The sequence below is a fragment of the Agelaius phoeniceus genome, chromosome 1 (genome assembly GCF_051311805.1).
Source record: "Agelaius phoeniceus isolate bAgePho1 chromosome 1, bAgePho1.hap1, whole genome shotgun sequence".
NCBI classification, from domain to species: domain Eukaryota; kingdom Metazoa; phylum Chordata; class Aves; order Passeriformes; family Icteridae; genus Agelaius; species Agelaius phoeniceus.
In genome coordinates, this window is record NC_135265.1 from 66,625,651 (window position 1) to 66,647,874 (window position 22,224).

The 22,224-nt window shown below is 39.3% G+C and overlaps 1 protein-coding gene across 1 annotated transcript; it reads right to left on the reverse strand.

Annotated features, from left to right (window-relative positions):
- Window positions 1-854: 854 nt before the first annotated feature.
- On the reverse strand, window positions 855-21,493 carry TMEM170B (transmembrane protein 170B). Its single transcript, XM_054639766.2, has 3 exons — window positions 20,873-21,493; window positions 13,133-13,303; window positions 855-9,090 (listed from the first exon to the last, which is right to left on the reverse strand). Exons 1-3 carry the CDS (start codon window positions 20,967-20,969, stop codon window positions 8,960-8,962), a joined length of 399 nt encoding a protein of 132 aa, XP_054495741.1. The 5' UTR covers window positions 20,970-21,493; the 3' UTR covers window positions 855-8,959.
- Between the last annotated feature and the right edge of the window lie 731 nt (window positions 21,494-22,224).

Here is a 22,224-nt window from a genome sequence, read left to right on the forward strand (position 1 = left end):
CCAAAACCAAAATTTCAAATGCACCAAAAAAAGGACCAAAATCAACAAAAAAAACTCACTACCCACCACTAATTTGAGACATAGCAAACTAGTTTTATCCTCTCTAAAGCCCCTTAAGCACTTCATAAGTCAGCTCCTGCAATGCATCTCTAGAAACAGTACTTTCAGCCTCCATGGGAAGACCCACAGATTTACCAATGAATGTTTTCAGACAGATTATTTAAGAAAATACAAAGCAAATCAAACTTTTTCCCTTTAAAATAAGCAATATTTTAATAAGCTTACACTACAGTCTGTCAAAATAGCATCTCCAAGAGATAATGACTAATCATGGTGAATTAGACTTCCTTAAAAATGAAGTACATGGGACAAAAGCAGGAATAACTAGCAGCAGGACCACAGGACTAACCTCACCAGGACCACAAAAAAAAACCCCTATAAAAACATTTACATCATGTTGACTAAGCATATTTTTCCCAAACAGCTTTCTCTTGTGAGCTGGCTTAACCTGATGAACTATATCAATCTGGTTCTCATTTCTGCAACCAATTTGTTTTCTAAACTTCATACAGCCAGTTGCATAAACAAATCTTTATTATAACCACAGAAGCAGCTGCCTCAGTTTCTTCTGTAACCACCCATTTACAGATGATTCATTTGCTCAGGCATTTTTTTTCCCACATGCTAAAGTTTGTAAGAAACAGAGGCCATAGGTTATAAAGCTGTGTGTGGAAACAATGGAGAAATGAAGGTATTGCTCACAACACATTTCAGTCTGGTGCTCACACAGGTACCAGTGAGGGTTTTTTTTCTATCTATAACTCACAATTCAGACAATTGCAGGGACACATCACTGTGGTCTACAAGAAGGTACATAATTTATTTACTATTTTTAGCTTTATTTTATGTGTACATCTGTACATTTCAACCAGATTCACAAAATGTAAAACTTGTGTTGTCAGAGTATTTAATACAGAAGTTGACACATAGCTTCATGATTACTTAGAAGAACATGCAATAAGCTACAGAAAGTTTATGAAAATATTTTAATAGAAAATTTTAGTTAAATAAATGAGCACGAGAAATCATGTTTAACTTGCAAATTCTGTTCATAAACTGCTATGAGACATTTCCTACTACCAAAAATAAAAGAAATATAAATAATTAACTAAAGATTCTTCAAATCTTACAATTGGACAACTGTTCCACTGTGTCTGCATTCTAAAGAATGGAAGTGGAAATTGTGCAGAAGAATGTTTTACTTTAAATAATTGTCCAACTGTTATTGCTGTTTTTCAAAGAACCTGAAAGCATGCAATGAAAACTTCAAACTAAACAGACAGCTGAATGTACATATTTAGGTTGTTAACACAATTAAAATGCAAAAGAACTACAAAAGTTTCTCAAAATGTTGTGGTTTGTTTGTTTTAGGTTTTTTTTTTAATATGTACATAGAGAACTGTACACAAACAGGGAAATAAAAAAGTTGCTTAAAAAATGAAATAGAGTAGTATACAGTATTTACAGCTTAAATGCCATCCCTTTTTTAACTGGGGCTAAACTACTACAGGAGCATGCAGTACATCCACTTGAAACAAGTACCTTTTGCACACTACAACAGAGTCCTGTACAAAACATAAATCAACTAAATGTTAAGTCACTCTTCTCCATCACAGTTGTTGCTATCTTTGAGCTTCATAACTTTGCCTAGGTCACAACCCTTTAGCTTATGTAACTTCATAAAATGAAGATATGAACACCTATTTCTAATACAAGTTTGAAGAATGCATTCTATCAAGAAGACAGTTTATGGTGAGACACCAACAATGTTCTATTGTTTAAGTCATGCTGGATGAAAAGCTGTACTGAAGGAGCACAAGTCTGTCAATGGACTAATGGATATTTTTTACCTTTGTCATTTTTAAAGATTTTCAAATTCCCATTTTCCTCTCCTCCTATTTGTTCAGCCAAATCCAAATGGTTATAATACTTGTATTTGTAAAGCTTATAGTACAACTGTTAAAGTTACGAATACAGATGCTAAATACTTTTTCTAAGTGTAAAATCGTTATTTATTCTTAGTGGCTTCTGTAAGCACTTATGAAGATTCTATATATTGTCACAGTCAAAAGTTTAGTTCTATAGACACCTGATTATCCTCTAAAACACCCAAAATATTAAGGACCTTCAGAACTTCATTATCTGTATAAAATTTAGGCACATCTCAAACAAGTAAAACTTCTAGCCAAGTAATTTTAAAAGGTTTTAGATTTTTAGCTCCCATATACCTTATATAGGTGGATAATCCAAAATGGATTTTACAGTATTGATACTAAATTTCTCAAGTAAGCCTAGAGAGTTAAGTCTCAAAACAAAAGGAATGCCATTTTTATCAATCAAGTATTGTTTATTTCACTGAAAATGTCTCTTCAGTATTTACTTTGCCTTAGAGTTGGTGCTTTGGTCCACAGAAGAAGCACAAAAGGACATATTATTCATTCCCTTCAACAGCCATCAAATCCTGCTAGGATTCATGCAGTAGCTTCCTAAAGTCTTCAGTAACTACAAGATGAGCAATCAGAAGTGACAAAATGTGTGTTCCTGAAAGAAAATATTTCTTTAGATCATTTTTTAGGACACAATTGTTTTTATACCTGCTACACTGGGAGAATACCCCAAGCAGTAATCTTCACAGGCTTTGAGATGTCCCTGTGGTTCCATTTAGAATTAATGCACAGCCTGAATTTCGTGTGTAATTTCAGGCACAATTGTGGGAAACAGCAGAAAACAGCATGCTTCAGGATATAATATGTCACAATTTTAGGATATCAAATGTATGTACTCAGGTTGAATTCTACTTTCTATGATAACTTCATTTTCCCAAAATTATGTGCAGCTTCACACACAAATTAATGAACCCAGATGAAGATTTCACTGCTGTAACAGAGAATACTTTTCCCACTGACTTTGAAGGTTGTGATGGTGGTGACCAATGTCTCCACCAAATATCTGACCATTAGCCCGAGACAAATGTTCAGCTCTGTTAAATTCATCTCTACTCAAACAACATTTATTACTTCAGCTGAGGATTAGAACAGTCTTTCCACCTTGGGCTGCTCCCAATCTAAAAACCAAAAAAAAAGTTATGATTCAAAAGGTATCCCATCAATATGCCGATGCAATTGTAAGTAAAATTTTGGTAACTCTGAAAAAAAAGTTATGCTTTAGCATTTTTGTGTATGTAATACTCCACCATAATTTATGAACAACATTCAGAATTTCATTTTGTCTCAAATTGCTTGGAATTAGATTGGTTATTAGGATGACAACTATGACCTATCTCCATGTTTTTCCCCTTAACTGAAATACACATATGATAAAAACCCTATTTCTAGAAACAGAAGAGCAACTGAAAAGCATTCTCAGGTTCACAATTGCATTTCTGGGCCTTATTAGAATCACAGACTTTCTGGGGAGGGAGGCTAACTGATTAATCCACAATTCACTACACCAGGCAATACTGCTGTGTCTCTGCAATTATACACATGTGATGTTGGATGGCTGTGTACAAAAACATCCAGTTTAATATGCTCATGATATAAATACTTAGATTTAATGCAGGCAATGCATTATTAAAATATTCCTAGTGCATGAAATACATAAATTAAAACAAAAAGACCCAGTTCTTATAGCTATTAGAGCTCAGACTCCATTACAGTTCCTCATTATATATGTGCTCCCCACAACAGAACTCAAATACAAATTGTAAACTAAATAAATATAAATGTACAATATGTTGAGACAGCAACACTATTTTATTTATCAAAATCAAAACAGTGTACTTCAAAAATAGAAAGCTACTTTAGACAAATTTAGACAAGCTTTCCATCCATGTTCAATGTTCAAAACTGGTTAAATTATTGGTTTCTTCAAAAAAAATGTCAACAGCAAGTCATGGCTAGCCACAGCACACAGCTTAGTTTCATAAATTCAAAATTACCCAGAAATTTAAAGACAATAATTATTGGAAGCTTTTTTCCCTGAACTACAGCTGCAGGTTTTGAATCAAAACAGAATTTTTTGATCTGGGGAATAAGTCAAGCCAATCAGAGCAGTGCCAAATGCTCCTCAGCTGCTTCCCAAGATGAAAACCCAAAGAGCAACCTCCTCTAGTATATGCCTACAGAGATTGTGGGAGCTCAGTTGAATGCCTGAGTCAAGGTCAGAGAGGTCATCTCTAAGGGGAATCTCCAAGTAGGCATCTGCTACTGACCTCCAAACCAAGGAAATAACACCAATTAAACACAATTTGGGTCGCCTAAGAAAGCTTCGGGTCAACAGAACCTGGTTCTATGTGTGATTTTGACTGCCTAGACACTTGTTGGAAGAAAAATACAGTATTCCACATGTTATCCATCATGTTCCTGGAGTATGTAGAGGACATATTTGGAATAAAGATGGTTAGATGTGCCAATCAAGGATGGGGCACTGCTGGACTTGCTACTTACAAGCCAAGGAAATCTGCTTTGTAAAATTCCAATCAGGGACAGCCTCGGCTGCCATGGTCAGAGTACTGGGATCCTGCTGAGCATGCTGAAGGTCAGTGTTAAAACAAACATTTTAGATTTAGAAGAGCAAACTTCACTATGCTCATAGCCCATGGGAAACGTTGCTATGGAGGATAAAGTACTGGGAGTTCTTCACCAACAGTCTCCTGGAAACACTAAACCAATTCATCCCCTTTAAGGTCAGGAAAGAGGCAGAGCAAGAGACCTCCTTGGTTTAACTGTGAACCTCTGAATTTCCTCAAATCCAGAAGAGAAGCGTACCAGAGATGGAAAAGCAGAAAAATACACACTGAGAACTAAAAGGACATTGATAGGATGTACAGTGAACTTTAGGAAGTTCAACAAGGACAAGGGTAAGATCTTGCACCTGGCAAAACACAATGCAGGAGTGCAGCACAGGCTGGGATGGACCTGTCTGAGGAGCAGCTCTGTGGAAAGGGATCTGGGGGTCCTGGTGAACAAGCAGCTCCATGTGAGTGAGCAGTGTGCAGTTATGGCAAAGGAAGCCAACAGGATCATTGACATGATGGACTGGATCAACAAGGGCATCGCCAGCAGAGAAAATCACCATTATCTCACTCAGCCACTTGACAGGCCACACCTGCAATACTGGGTTCTCTGTGTTCAGCTTTGGTCCCTGACATGCAAAAAACACACAAAACCATGGACGGGCTGGAAAGGGTCCAGAGAAATGCCACAGGGATAATCAAAGGTCTGGGAAGCCTGACATATGAGGAAAGGCAAAGAACTGGGTTGATTCTGCCTTGAAGAAAGAAGGCTTAATGGAGCCTTTATCACCATATTCCAATTTTCAAAGGGTGGCTACAAAGAAGAGACTCCCTTTTTACAAGCAGTCACATAGAAAAGATGTAGGGTAATGCGTACAAATTACTTTGTGATATTCCAGTTGGACACTGGAATAATGCCATTGGAACAAAATCACAGGGAAGTGTTGGACTCCCCAGTACTGGACACTTGAAAGACTTGGCTGCTCAGGGTGCTGGGCTACCTTGTCTAGACCATGCTATTGACAGGAAAGGTTGGACCGGACCATGGTTGAGGTCCCCTCCAACCTGGTATTTCACAAGTCTATGATCATACTGATAAATCAAAAGTGTGTGGAATGTTTAAATCTTTGATTGCAGCAGCTTCTAAAAAAAACAGTAGCTTTTCCACATTAAATAATATATTCAGTACTCCCCCTTCTTCCAAATATTAAACTGTGTCGATGCATTATTTGTTCTGCAGAATGCAGAATGTGCACTTTGATAGAATGCAGAGACAGGCAGAGCTGATTGAAGATAGTGCTAAAACATCCTGTGTGGACAACACTGCATTGTCCAAGGGTGAACCAGGGTACCATCAGTGCCATTCACACACAAGATGCCTTTGTAGCTTCATTAAGAGGGGATGGGGGAGGGGAGGCTAGCTAAAGTAATTCTATTTTCTATGGGAAAAGCAATTTCAGTTGTTAGCAAGTGTCAGGTATAAAACACACTCCACAAAGCCACCATTCATTCATTCAAATATATATATATATATATATATACACAGACACTCACACAAACACTGACTAAAGTACCTTATGCTTAACAACACTGTTTCTAGGGATATGGAATGAAAGTTCCAAGTTTTGCAGACATAAGGCCACTTACACTTTCTTTCACTGCTAGAGTTATTAAGCAGTACGTTCATGCTGTGATCAAAGAACACTTCACAGACAAACTTTTCATCATTATAAACTCCTCACAAGAAACAGCTGAAAACAAACTTCTATCAAATAAAGCCTTGTCTCTGTTAGGCCACTTAAGCATTACATTATCTGCCTGTCCCCTCTTGCCAGGCAATAATGCCATACAATGCAGAGAGAGCTAAGCACACAACAACATTTTAAAAGTGAATACAAGTACCTATGCAATAAAAATTATTTGGAGAAAGGTAGCTTAAAACCTGCAAAGATGCCTCCTTGTCCAAGGAGGAGAGTTACAATGACAACAACTTCATTGGCACAGTAATTAAAATGAAGAATGAAGTTCATCAATATAAGTGCATGTACCTCAGCAGTTGGCAGCAGCCTGCTGTAGTACAACTTAGTGAAAGACAGCCAGCCATTGGCCAGTGGCAGCGTAATAGCCTGCTACAAAAATTAAGAATTGAGATGTCCAAGGAAATTTGGAACCTGTGAATAAATTTCAGGATGAGCTAAAGGCATGAGACAATCTAAATTACTGAACACAGTGAGTGTTTCGTGATGTGTTTGGTTTTGATCCAGACAAGTATTTCCAGGTTGTCAAATAAAATGCTTTAAACTCTGTTGAACAAGACACTGTATCAAGTAACCATATTAATTAGAAATAGAAATCAAAATAGAACAAGAATGAAGATGTGACAAATTTTTTAAATCCTCTCACCTAAACATATATGTAACAAGGCACATTAGGAAAAATATCTTCAATCACTTTATTATTCAATTTGACTTAATACTTGAAACCAGTTTTCTCACAATTTAAGACAATGGGGGAAGTTTCAATTGCTTGTTACAGATGTCATAATTTCATTGTATATTAAAGTGCAATGGTCATGTGCCAAAAATTATGAGCAAAAAAGTAAAAGACAAAAGACAAAAAAGCAAACCACAGGAAAGTTTTTGAAGACATTCAAAACCAGTGACAGTATATGTCTTCAGCCACATTTTTGAAGCAATTAAAAGTAAAAATAACACTGAAAATATTTATAAAACTATACTTTAACTTGTTCCCTACAAAGCCCATAACCTTGTATGTTTTCCAAACAAGACTTTGATTCTTTTAAAGGAAACAAATACTATTAGCATTCCTAGTACTTTAAAGAAATGTGGAATAACATAAAGGCAGACATGTTAGTTCATTATATTTTAAAGTACTAAGCAATGACTGGATTGCAAGTTATATTTTAAACATATTCTTTTAGGTGTGCAGTAGATACCAGTGTTTGTGACAGTCCTGAAAGTCTTTTTGACATCATAACAGCAAAACTTTTGAGTGATTTATTCCCCGTCATCATTAAGAGACAACTGCTGAAAAGCATTAAGCTGAAAAAAGATGTAAAAGATTCCTCATTTTTCACAGAACTTTATGCCCTTTAAATTGTGTAATTCATAAATAATTAGTCATTAGACTTAAAATTTCTCTTTACTCCAAACACTCACATTTATGACATTTCACATGCACAACACCACTCAGTCCCTTTTAAACTAGAAAAGCACAAACCACTAAAAGCTAAGTATTTGAAAGTTCCAGGTATCTTGAACTTTCCAAAGATACAAAGTGTTCAGAAACAAGGTAGTAAATACATTAGTGCTGCCCCACTTACAAATTTTTGGAGTACGGTAACTATTTTATTACACTTAATATTTTTGTTCAGTAGAAAACCAAGATATCATATTGTTAACCCTTTCCATTTTCCTCATAAGTTTCCTCTGAGAGTTTGCTGTATTTATGTTTTCCTTACAGAATACATGTAGGGGTAAGGGTCCTACCAGTGCTTAATTAAATATAGGGAGTGTATTTGCAATGAATACCCTTTTTCTGAGGTTTGCAGAAGGGCTGGTAGCCATGTGTATGCTTAAGACAAAGTAATTTCAAGGAAAATATCAGTTTAAGATTTGTTTGTGCATACACAACAGCTTGTACTTAATAACCTTCATATAGTCACCTTGAACTCCTGATTTCTGACAGGCTAACCTCACGAAGAAATGTGCCAAGGAACAAAACTGCCACGAGCCATTCTTCACACAGTGCTAATTATATCAGGGTTGTTAAAGCTGTGGTTCTTAAACCCCATCAAAATTAATCTACATTTTGAAACAGATCTAGCAGTTGTTTTGAATGCTGAACAAGAATATTCAGCATTCAGAGAGATTCTTCTAACACACAAAAGTCAGTTATCTTGCTATTTCACCTGGATTCAAGGAGAATTGTGCACATTCACAGAATTCTTCTACATTCCAGAGCTTACCCAGCCACCCGCTCAGAATTAAACCCCAAGTTTGGCACACAGAGCAACTTTCAGGACGGTCCCTCTGTTCCATTCCAAGGTGTTAAGGACAGTGATGCCACCACCAAGCAGGGACCTGCCTGGCAGCTGCTCGAGGTGCTCCATCTCTGCTTGGATCACACAGGGATCCCCCCTGGCCCGTGATGGAGGCACGTTAAGGCGCAGTGCAGGAGTGCAGCAGTTCCAACACTAGAGGACAGCCTGCTCATTTGACTGAGCCTCGAGATTTGTAGTGCACTTTCCACATAGCTTCCTTCCTCTTGCACCAGAATTCGAGTTCATAAGCTGATGAATCCACTGTCAGGAAGCTTCTCTTCAGATTAAAGATGTTTTTCTCCCCCCTTTCTACATGAGTTTCAAAGCGTTGCAAGAATTCTTGAAAATGAGATAATTAAAGTCAGTACTGTCTGTCCAACGCCAAAGACAAGAGCTTCTAGGGGAGCCATATTCTTTCCTGCTACTCTGTAGATTCCAGCTACTGCAGCACCTAAGGATTACAAGGCAAACAATGATCAAATCACAGAAAAAGCCAAGGTTGAAATATGTGACAAATTATCGACTCTGTCTATGTGTCAGCTATTTATAGAACATTACCAAACACTGCATTACTTCATGGCATTACACAATCACCAGCCTTGCTTGTATTTTTATAGTTATATATATCCTTCAGGAATGATTTTCCCAATTGAACCAGATCAACTTTTCCATCATCAGTTCAAGAAAATCAAATCTTGTTGTTTACCTGTACACATCTTCAATTTTTTTTTACATTTTTTTGCCTTGTGCCAGTTGAAAAGGTAGCAAGACAGACCTCTAAAAATTGACCAGAGAGTGGTTTGATACTGCTTGTATAGGTAGGGAAAAGACAAGAATAATAAAGGTGCTAGTGTCAACAAAACACATTTTGTTGCAAACACATATTGACCAGCTTCATTTAATATTTCAGCTGAATAAACCGGTCATACTAAATGAGTTTATTTTAACTTAAACTACTGAATTGTTAACAATTGTTTAGCAAATCCAGCAAAACATGAAAATGGTAGCAGTGTTTACCATATATGTGCATGAGAGGAAATTTCTAACCAATACAATTAGATTTTGAGCTATAGCACATAGAAAAAATTCCAAACTCAACAGATCATTTTTCTTGTACATTTGTGTGCAAATTCACATTTGAAATATAATATCAAGAGGCCAGGATCAACCTAAACCAAACCCAAAACTTAATTGTAGACCTTCAGTATGCATTGTCTCAGATGCTATCAAGTCATAATTAAATGACAGAGATCACAGAGGCTCTTTCAGGCTCAAAGAGAACTGAAAAGTCATCAGAATTTTTTAAAATAATAAGCAAGAGTTAAACAAAAAATGGGATTTTTTTTTTTTTGGTTTTGCATAGTCACTAACAGGAATACTCTGCTGGAGTGATCAAAAATCCATTAGAGACACAGAAATACATTGAGTCACAACAGATTTTCTGAAAGCACAACCAGCATCTGAATCATTTGACATCTTCAAAAAGTAACACCTCAGTTTCACAATTGCTTTAGGAAGAGGAGAATTCACTCATGACTGTGGCCATAACAGTACTTACAAACACTATTAATCATACTGTTAGGCAATTTGTTGGTTAATTTTTTTTATTTTTTTTTAACATATTCTGTAAAGTATATTTTGTCTGAAATATCTCACCAGAAGGCTAGCCTTATGGTATTTCACTCAGCTTAGGGTTTTTCTTTCATAAGCTTTTCCATTTGTTTCTTGGCTAGCTGCTGTCAAAACCTGAAAGAGATCCTTTAGACTGAGCCCACTACTGACATGAAAATTATTTTTCAGGTTGAACTCTCAAAGCAAATTCAAATTGGCAAAGAAGTATACCAGAATTGTCACTACTAGATCAATAACAGAAATTTTGGGCTTTAAGAAAACAGAGATACTCTGGGAAGTATCCAGAATCAAATAATAAAAATTTGGTAGTTTGCTAATTATGTATTATTACACAAATAACAGTGTGCAGTACAACCTGTAATGCATAACCCAGCACAGATGGTATGGAGCCAAAAGTATGTACAGCTGGCTGCCAACGAGGGAAATGAGAATTTGTCACCAAAAAGGAGTGTGCTGGGGAAGAGGAGGAAGGACAGGCCCTTCTGGATCAAATACAGCTAAAATCCTTGCCTTAAGCTGCCTGGTATTTATACATTCTTGTTTGGCTTGGTGGGTTTTTTTTGGTTGTTGCTTCGTGGGTTTTTTGTTTGTTTTTATTATGGTTTTAGGGTTTTGTTGTTGTTGTTGTGTTTTTTCTTTTTTACTGTATTCCCTTCTGGTTAGCAATTTTTCAATACCTTTTAAAATTTTTATTTAATACCTAATTTTATTTTAATTTTTTTATTTCCATGACTTTTCAAAGCTAAGAAACAGAGGAGTCTCCTGCTTTTCTATATGCTGCTAAAAAGGTTCAAGAACATCAGAAAGTTTGACAGATCTCCCTGAGCAAAATTAAATATACATTGTGCAATAGTCTATGCTGCCTTCATTCTCCTACACAAACAATGCAGAAGACTGGAAATACAAAGTGGAAATTGAAGTCAGTTTGCTATTTCAATTTCTTAAGCACTGGACCAGGCATATTCAAATAGCTGATACATCAACTTGCATCTCTCAGTTTGCAGCATAATAGCTATTAAAAATCCTCTTTAATAGTTGATCACCATAATTTGCCTTCAAAAGCTCCCCACAGAATTTCTATCGGTATGAAATAACTGGGTTCTGGCCAGAAACAAAAAATACTTCAAGGTAAAAGTACTTGCTTAAGCAAGTTGCAATGCTCTGTGCAAAACCTTTGGGAACAGCATAACAAGTCTACAGTCTAAGCTTGGAGAAGTTCTCAGATGAATCTGCACACAAACAGGATTGCCTATGTGCTAAATGTTTTGACCTGCAAAACTGGATGCCAAAAATACAACTGTGTTGTTCCTCTTTTTATGCAAAGATAAAGATAAAAGACACGAAGTATTTTCATTTGAGAGACACTGATCCTGAAACCTCCCCACCACAGAAAGCTGTGAAAGTCTCTGCTTGGATCTTTCAACACCACATTTCCTATCTCAGTTCTTCAGAAATGCTCCTGCATGGCTGACCTTGTAACAGACCACAGCCATTTTAATCCTAAAACAAAAATCAGCATTAACATATAATACAAGGCACTCAACTAGTTCCAAACTATCTTAGCAAAAAAAAAAAAAAAAAAAAAAAAAAAAAAAAAAAAAAAAAAAAAAAAAAATCCAACCTCCCCCCAAAACCCAACAAAAAATAGCCATACTGAACCATACCGTGTTAACTGGCGAAAATTCTAAGCTGAGAAATCTATAGCAATTAAAACAACATTTTGAGGAAAATCTTAGTGAAACTTCTCATGACATTTGCATTTTTATTTGGCCTTGAAAAACAATAATCAGGAAGGTCTTTCAGCAGCAATAAGAAATAATCTGACACAAATCCTCTATGAATGAGTAGTGATACCACTATTCTGATAACCTGGGCAGAACACAGGAAAACCAAAGTGAAAGGTGGGAAGTTTTGCCTTCAGACTATATGGTGGTTGCTAGTGTTAAGGTTCCTTACCCTCAGAGACCTTTCAAGTTAGGCAATCTTTTCTGCAACACTGATGATTTTGGGAAACTACTGCTCAGTTAACATAGGCACCATTCAACACATGGTTTTTAATGCTGAAAACTCCTTACCAGCACTGTTGCAGGCAAGCATGTGCTTCTTTCCTGAAAAAATAGCATTCACTATTTTTCCCCCCACAAGAGAAAACTCAGCATGCTCCTACTTGCTTGGGAAAGCTACTGTAGTCTATTTATAAATTTGATAAACAGAGCCAGATATGATAAAACCAAAGAATGATTAAAGTGTCCTAGAGGTTTTATGGCCCATGTTTCAGTGCTGACATAGATAACAGAATTTCTTGGGAAAGATGGAAAAGCAGCATCTGATACCAATAACTCTAGACAAAGACAGATGAGCAGCATTTCCTCGAAACATTGTTGGCAACAAACTTGTGTCATATTTGGTCAGGTGTAAGCCTTCCACATTTCACTATATAACACACTCCTACTTTCTGCAATGTTTTAAACATGAGTGTGGTTTTTAACTACAGCTCTTCGAACCTTTGGGCTTTAACAGAAAAAAATTGCTGCATCTATCTGAGGATACAATGTTAAGAAATAATGAAAAAATGTATTTTGAGTGGTAGCCATTCATGTAATTCCATAAGAAACTCTGTAACACATGCCCTTGCCAAACAGTATTTCACCTAGAACATCAGCAAAGCTTAATTTTTCTTTTTTGGGAGGTGAGGGGAAGCCACTCTATAACTATTGCAAAACTCCTTAATAAACAATTAACAATTAGCTAGGAAAAGCAGTTTGGTCTTTTTTTTTTTTTTTAAGTTAGATGTAAAATAAGAAAGGAAAAAAACCCAAAACAACAAAAAAGCCCCAAACGAGAACAAAAGGCAGACTTACTGGTTATCATTGCTCCAGTTACAGAACCCAGAAATCCAATGCTGACCACAATGACAGATATCAGCCTCCCCTGCCTATGCCTCTGCAGCATCACAAACATTAATACTCCCACAGCACCATGGACAAAGAGAGAGGAGAAGAGAGCCCAGAGGAAAACCCAGTACCACATCTCTGAAAGAAAGCAGTCAAATAAAGGGTTAATGTTTTTGACACAAGAACTTCATAAGTAAGAAACTTTAAAACATTGCAAACAATCAACAGTAGGAGAAAATAAATACTGATTTCCATCTTAAAAGTGATACATGTGACACCATCAGCACATGCTCAAGACTCTTTCCTCATTTCAGCAGTCTGTCATAAAGGACTAGCTGAATTACATTAAAAATTATGAAAAGGATTCCGGCAAAAATCATATTTTTTTTACAAGTAGCCATAATTCCTTTAATGGCTTCTTTAAATAGTGTTGACTGCAATTTCATAGTGGGCATTGTAACTGCTTCTGTCGAATGAAATATTCTCTGACACAAAGACTGAAGGAGGAAAAAGCCAAGAACTGGTTTGGGGTTCGTTTGGGTTCTGAGTTTTTATTTTGGGGCAGGTGTGGATCTTTAGTTGTTTCCCAACCCCCCACCCTCACAAATAAGAGACAGCACCAGGTAACATTAGATGGGAAAACTGAAATTAAAGACTTCAGCTTATCTACACCCAGGAGCTGTAATAGAGTGTTCCATCAAATTAGCTTCAAAGGTGCAAATAAAAACATTATCATTTTAACAAGAAATTTTAACACATCTAACTCCTCACTTCAAATTCCTTAGTACAGAACTTCAGAGAGAGGCAGTGACTATTATTTGAATTACTAAAAAGGGCGTCAGATCATGAGAATGTTTGGAGCACAAACATTTCTTTGAAGAATAGCAGATGTGATGAGCACCTTCAAAGAAAAGAGCTGGAACTCTGGAACCATCAATGGAGCTACACAATAACTCAAGAACCTTTCTCACTTGGTGTCAACTTTCTAAAAACATTCTACAAATCAAAAGGGTGAGTAAATAAAAGAAAATAATCCCTTTTGTTTTAAGTGAGCTACAGTGGGTATGTATCATTACAGAACTTAGTAAATTAGGGTACATATTCCATAATCCCATGACGCTGTCATTAATTCAGTTTTTGCTGCAGTTCCCCTCAAAAACAGAACAAAACAAAAAACCCCAGTTTCCTTACAAAAGCAAGATACTTATTGCTTATGAGCCAAGCCTGTATTAATGTAGCTTGACTCATATAAACTATTTGAGGAAAAAATACAACCCAATTAGCTCACTTTAAAAATACTGAGCAGCACAAAACATACTGTGAAAAGATGCTGAGAAAAAAAATGTTGCTACACAATAACCACAGCCCTGGGAGTCCATTGTCAGTAGGATATGTATATAGATAGCACAGATAGAGAGTTTAAGCTTTTTTATTTAGCACTACTTTGGGAGTTGCTCAACCCTTCCCCTTTCACACAATGAAACACTCTGTCTGCCCAAGGACGTACAGCTCCTCTAAACCATGAAAGCCAAAAGACTCCTTTAAAAGAACAGCAAGGAAAGTGGCTGGCAAATCCACATCCAATGAATTCTTCAACTGTAGTTCAAGGTGCAGCTTTCCTTCTGAGTGCCTGGGTACATGTGTCACATCCTGAGGGTGGCTCAGAGCAGCTCTCATCAGATCCTCCATCCCTTCACCCCTGGCCCCAAGATGTGTGTCAAAAATCTTGGCAAAAGGATAATGACCATGGTACTGTTCCACTAAATTAATGTCTCATCATTCTCAGAAGCTACTGTGACAGTACAGCAGCAGGAGTGTCAAGCAGCCACTCCACAAACCTCCCTACTAAAATTAAGAAAGTCTGGCTGACCTAATCTGTGGGAGGGGAACCTCTCCTGCCGTCCTACCAGGCCTGGTCCATTACTAGCACAGCCTGGGTATTTCCATTGTTTTATTCGAGTGGCAGCACATAAACAAAAGGATTAGCCAAAGATCTACCAATATAGAATGTGGCAGCCCTGTCGGACCTACAGTTGGACAACATGAGGATTTATTAACCCATCTGCACCAAGGAAGTCTGTGGGAATCTGACACTGCCATACCCCGTAATTTCTACAGGATTTTTTAGGCACTACATCACCTTTTAGGAAACTGGTGTTTGTAGGCATTGTCAACCTTTATCAGGTAGAAAAGGCAAATGACTTCCAGTCTTAGGAAAACTCACTAGGATGACTGTATTTTTAGAAGAAAATGAAAGCTTATGGAAGGCTAACTACTCCCCTGTAACTAAGAAACCAAAAATATTTACAAACTCTTACACAACAAAATAGCTCCACAGTGAGCAACGATCTTCGGTCTTATTTACGTTCCAAATAAGGCTCAAGGAAAATTAACATCACCCCTCACTTTATATTTAGGGCAGGAGGCTTGAGAATAGAACCAGCACCAAAATGTCCTGTTGGCTAAAGAAATATAAACTTCAGTTCTTTGCTACACGCTTTCTCCTCCTACTCCTTAAAAGCAGCAGGCATATTGTAAAGGAAATTAGAGAGCATCCAGAAATATTCCTTGTTTTACACAAAAGCAGCTGGAGCTTTGTTAAACTATGACCTCCCTTCATTAAAACATCATGAATGCTTAAAACATCATGTAGGAGCTGAAACAGGACAAATCACTTCCAAGCATGTTCCCTAGGAAAGGCCAGAAGCTATCCTTTCTTATCCTCCTTTATTTACTCTTTCTATGCCTGCTAGCTCAACCCAGTCATTTATTTACTTCTGCTTGTAGGGTGAGTGATGAAGCCAACCAAGTAAGTTATTTAACAGGGATGAACAAGGTAAGGAGAGAGAGACAATCCTTCAAGCAAATCAGGAGACCTTAAGCTCCATTCACCTAGAGGACAATGCAGACACTCTTACCCTGATATGGTGAGGGCAGAGAATTATTCATGTTCTGTAAAATTCAGTATCATCTAACTCCTGAACCATGAAGAGAGATGACACTCAAAAACAGTATGTTAGAGGAACGCTGAAAGACACAAAGAATGGGTTGGGAATAACACTGAGAGGTGCCACCAAAGAATAAAGAGAATGTGGACCTCTGAAAACAAATGGCCAAGACTTCACTTGTTCAAAAATGACTGAGTAGTTTGATTGCTGAATTGACTTGCACCATCTCTAAGGAAGAGGAAGTGAGACTGAAGTGTCTCAGGCTATTTATGTCCTATACACTGACTGATCCTTTAAGTAGCATAAATTTATGCAGTGCTACCCTGACAAAAAAAGCACAGTCCAATTTCAGTCTTTGTGCAGCTATTCTAATTAGCTGGCTCTTTTGACAACATCAGCTGCTGTTACAGAGGTAATGATTTACCTATATCTGTCAGAGAGATTCAAATACTCACCTAGCCTCAGTTTATTTACTCGTGCCCTCAAAGAGATATGAATAGTATAAAATTAAAAAAAAACCCAACCAACAAAATTCTTGCAACTTCTTTTGCTTGACCCTAAAAAAACTTCAGAGTTTACTTTTAGAGTATCCAAATTACTTGAAGTCACCAAAACACAACATACATCTATCAAAACTCCACAGTTCCTAGAGAAATACAGGAACTAGGGAAGGCCCAGTAGTTTACAAGCATAGTGACATTCAGTACATTGCAAAGATGTCACAGCTCTTCCAATAGGAACAACTGAGATACATTTTTCATGTTTAAAATTCTTAGTGCTTAAACTGAAAAGAATATTTAAGACAGTGTTTATGCTCCTTTCCTCTGGTTTGCCACAGTTGGGGATTTTTTTCCTACCAGAAAAGCTGCAAACTCAAATACCTTGTAATTAATGCCCAATCACACCAGTTTTAGAGCACTTTGTTAATTTTGATATTTATACATATCAGATAGATATCATGCATACAATATGCTTATGCACTACAGATATACATTTTATATATATATATATATATATATATATATTAGTGTAGGCATACACAACATTAAAGATTAGGAAAAGTCTTATTAAAGCATGTCATTGCTTAGAATAATATTCATATCACTTCCATCTTATCAAAACTTGAAGTTGCACTCCATCACCAGTTTCATCTTACTGAAGTAGATAAATGATTTTCAAATATTATCTATATAATGTATCAATATGCTGTCCTACTGCCACTCAGCTTCAATAAACATGGAGTACCTCCTTAGTCCTTCATCTTCAGCACTTTTCCTCTAGTTCTAAGCTTGTTTTGCCAGATGAATAATGATTGCCTACAACATGTCATAAATCAAAATTGATTACTCCAAAGCAAAGTGTCTCTCTCTTTCTATTCTAAGCCCAGTACCCAGCCTACTACTATTAGTTACAGAGGTAGTTAAGCAATAAGCACCTGTACTAAGAATACAAAAATATAGATTTAAGTCAACAAGGTAGCACACATCAAATTTAGAATTAGAAAAACCAGTAATGTTAGATTCCTGTAGCTTATCAACTCAAAGCACTCAGATGAAGTGACAGCTGTAATAACTGCAAATTAACTCAGCTCTTTACATGCTATATTTTTTTCTTCAGCACCAGGTCCTGTCCTTAATTATTGTATTAACTGGTACTTGCCAAGTTATCAACAACACAGTCAAATTGTTCTTTGGAGATACTAAGATTTTTGGTGCACCAAGTGGGGAAAAAAAGCACTTTGCTGAGGATCATTTAAATCTCAAATTACAGACTAGTCTTCTCAAGTAACAGCATAGGGGGCAAAGAAAATCCAGACAATCTGGGACAAATTAGCACAAGATGGAGCTTAGGAGCTTCTATTAGTAGAAATATTGCCAAGTCCGTTATTGTGGAAGCAGCCTTTCAACAATTTTTATTTTACTGGATACTAATAATGGGATTTTTTTCTCCTTTTTCAGTTCAATTTCAGCTGCTATCTGATCTGTTCTAGTAAACCCTGGACTCTAAAACACAACCAGCTCATATAAAGGAGGTGTTCTGGGGATATTCTGGAGGATGTAACAAAGAGTGAGGTAAAAGCCAGCCCACCTCTCCCATGACTCCGAAAGCCTTACTCACACCTCCCAGGAGAGCTCAGGAAGAGAGGAAGCAAGCACCCCATGGTGATGGGCCTATGTTCAGCTAAAAGGAACAACACCAGCAGCTTTAGCTGTTACAGGGTGTGATGTGTATGTGGCAGCAATGAACTTGTCTGTGGTCTCCTGGGTATTTGAGGCCACGAACGAAAGACAGGATTTCCTTTTTTTATGCTGAACCTGATTCGCATATATGGTATAAAAATAATCTTTCAGTTTCTCATGGGCAGGAAAAAGAACCCACCAAAACTAAACTATTAGGGTATGAAGCATTCCTGGCTTAGGCTGGAGTTCATATCAGGACCCTGTTGAAAAATTCAGAAAATTAATACATTTTTAAGAAGGAAGCTGATAACATTTTGCAACACGTTTGTGAAAACATAGTCAATATGGTTTCTCTAAAGGAGATAAATCTTCACTCATGCAACTTGAAAGTCCAGTCCAGATCACAACATTAAGTCCAAAAGTAGACATGAGGCAGTCTTGACTATTCATGGAACATGGCATATTAATGATTTTCTTTTCCCAATATTCTGGAGAAGTTTCTCCTTATATCTAAGAGAGGTGCAAAAGGGAATGGATTAAATAGTCAAAGAAGATAAACTCATTCACAAACCTATTTTCTTGGCAGGGAACACAATGGGATTTCTGGTCTTGAACAAAGTTTACTTCGATAAGGAGTAAGGAAGGGCTCGTAACTAGTTCAGCTTTTTGATAATATCAATGATTATATCAATATATATTCTAACCTGTGGAAAAGATTTTAAAGTCCAGAGGAAGTTTTGGACTGTTGACAGTCCATGAGAACATTCAGGTCAACAGGTTATGGCTGTAAAAGCAGCCATCATTTAAGCACAAAATTAGAAACTGCAACTACAACTGGCAGTGACACATTCTCCAACAACACTACAATGGATAAAAACTTATTTTTCATATTTTTAAGTTAAAAAGAAAATACATTCCACATTAAAAATACCTTATGCAAGCCCTTATCTTTTTGAAAAGCACTGAGAAAAACAAACTGATTTTAACTCTCAGCACTGAATTTCATAGAAATGCTTATGCTGCACAATGATCTAGCAAGAAAAACTTTATAGAGGATGTCTGGCACAAAGCAAAGTGAAATCCATTGTGAACTTTTTCCTTTAAGAGTACAAGTTTTTAAAGTAGGTATGTTAAAGTAACTACTCAGGAAGTGAGAAGTATTTAGTGTGTCACCACACTAATGCCTGGAAACTCTAATTATCAGACACACACTACAAAGTTCAGAGATCAGATAAATATGAAAAGGTTAATCTTTTTTATTACACTAAGATGCATCCTGAAAGTTAAAAGAGCAATAAAGATAATCACTTTCTGTTTGCTACAGCTTCAACTTCAGCTACACTTCTATTTTCATCCCACTTCTATTTCCATCACACTTCTTCCACCTCTAAAAGATTAAAAAAGAAAACAGAATATATCTATTAACTATTAATATAGAGTGCAAAAATAATACTCTTTCATATTTATTAGAATATTAGAATAATACTCTTTCATAAATATTAGAATATTTCCATAACTGTTTAAAACCTACCCCTACTCAACATTTTCCACTAATCTGTCACCACCTAATACACCCCCCCTCCAAGCAAGCAAAAAGAATTTACTCAGTTACATCTCTGCTATTGACACCCAATCCCTGTTTGTTCAGAGCTGGAAGCTTATGCTTTTCTTTACACAAGGACAGAATAAGAGAAGATACCCCTCTCCACTGTATGCCTTGGGTCTTGGACAGTAGTCCACACCTATTCTTCAGCCTGAGACTGAGCAGAAAAAAGCCAGTTCTTGCCAAAAGCCAGCCAAAGCTCCCCTCTCCTAACAGAGGGTGAAGGACCTGACTCTACTTTGGTTCACAGAATTTTTTCGCCACAGCTCAGTCTTTAAGAATCCCAGATGCTTAAGATTACAACTACTTGTCAGAAAACAGCTGTCACCTCATTCACTCCCACAGGTCTCATTATCCACAGGTATACGCAGGAGTAGTGGGGGAAGTCTCTGATTCTCCACATTCAACTCTGTGGTTTTCTAGTTGGTTTTTTATAGCTCTCTGTCAAATGCCAATGAGCATATATCCACAAGGGGAAAAAATAAAATAAAAAACCAACCACCTCCACAAACATACTCCAGCCTTCCATACGTATTTATACACTCACACACTTTCTACAATCCTTCACTCACGCACAGGTACTCATCACTTCACTCGCATACACACACCCTATGCCATCAGCCTTATTTTATTATACACGGAAATAAAGAAGTGAGGGAGCACATCCCACACGCTCATGTCCACGCATCGCAGACACCGGGCACACACCCCAGCCCAACCAGCACTTCACACAGACCCCGCCCGATTCCCTGGACCCCACAGCAGGTGCACACACACACACACACATACACCCGATGTACCTGCTCACAGAACACGCATGCAGGCACCCGGAGACACTCGGGAACACCAACACCAGCCCCCCCTCCGCGCAACACATAGGGAGACCACCGCCACGGCCACGGCCACCCCACGCCCTCCATTGTGCTGCGGCCCCAGAGCGCACCCCGCAGCCGCCCGGCCCGCCGTGCCCCGTTACCCGTGAGGCTGCGGAGGACGGTGCCGTGAGCCCACAGGCTCAGCACTTGCTGCACCGACAGGTTGATCATGGAGTTGTCCCCCGCTTCCACCTTCATGGTGCCGCCGCCGGGCGGGGTCCGGCAGCCGCCGGGCCGCGGGGCGGGAGGGAGACGGCGGCGGCGGCGAGGAGCGGCAGGGCGGGGAGGCGGCCGAGGGAGCTCCGCGCCGCGGAGGAGACATCGAGGACGGAGTGGGGGAGGCGGCGGCCGGGGGGAGCCGGGCGATCTCGGGGGAGGAGGGGAGCCGGCCGCTGGCGCTTCCCTGCCGCTCAGGGGCAGGGCCGGGCGGCGGAACCCATCATCACCATCACCATCATCATCATCACCATCATCATCTCCGCCTCCTCCATCAGCAGCGGCCGCCGCCGCCTCGCCGGCGGCATCGTCACCCCGGTCACCGGCATCACCTGGAGCGAGGGCGGGGCGGCCGCAGGCCGTCCCTAGGCGGGCGGCTCCATGCGGGAGCAGCGGCGGCAGCGGGCGGCTCCCGGCGCCAGAGGCTGCCGGAGGGGAGGGCAGGGGAGGGGAGGGAGCGGCGGGAACGGGAGCTGGAGCGGGGCAGCGGGAGCGGGAGGGCGGCCCCGCGCAGGCGCGGCGGGAGGAGCCGGGGGGCGCGGGCTCCTCCCACCAAGCGGAGAACCAGCATCGGAATCACGATTTGACTCAAAGAGGGCGGGAAAGACTGGGGATGTCGTGGACCCCCGAAGAAACTTGCCTTAGCAAGAAGTGTCTCAAATAAAATCTGCATACACCTATGGGTAGATTTAAAGGGGAAAATGAAGTGATAGCATTCCTTAGTGTTAAAGTTGGTAGGTAAGTTGATGCTGCTGAGTGCGTTTAAACATCGGAGAAGAGCAAAGTGCAGGATCTGAATTCTGATAAGAGCAGTGTTTTCACCTCCCTGCTCACAGCCATAGCACACGGAGCCCCAGAGGGCGCGGGCGGACGCAGCTCCGCGGCTGCCTCGGCGGGGTCTGGGGACACAGCCCCGGCGGAGCTGGACGGCACAGGGACAAGGGAGCGGGGCGCACAGGGGGAGCGCCGCTCGGGAGTGCCGGGGCTGCCGGAGCGCAGGTGACAGCACGCGTCGCAGCGGAGGAGCTGTCCTCCCGAGCTGCCATCCCGCTGCTGTCCTCCCGCTGCTGTCCTCCCGCTGCTGTCCTCCCGAGCTGTCCTCCCGCTGCTGTCCTCCCGCTGCTGTCCTCCCGAGCTGCCATCCCGAGCTGCCATCCCGAGGCATCATCCAGGCAACGCTGCGTGACGTCGCTGCCTGTCCCTTTGAACATCGCAGCTCCGCCGTCACTGCGGCCGC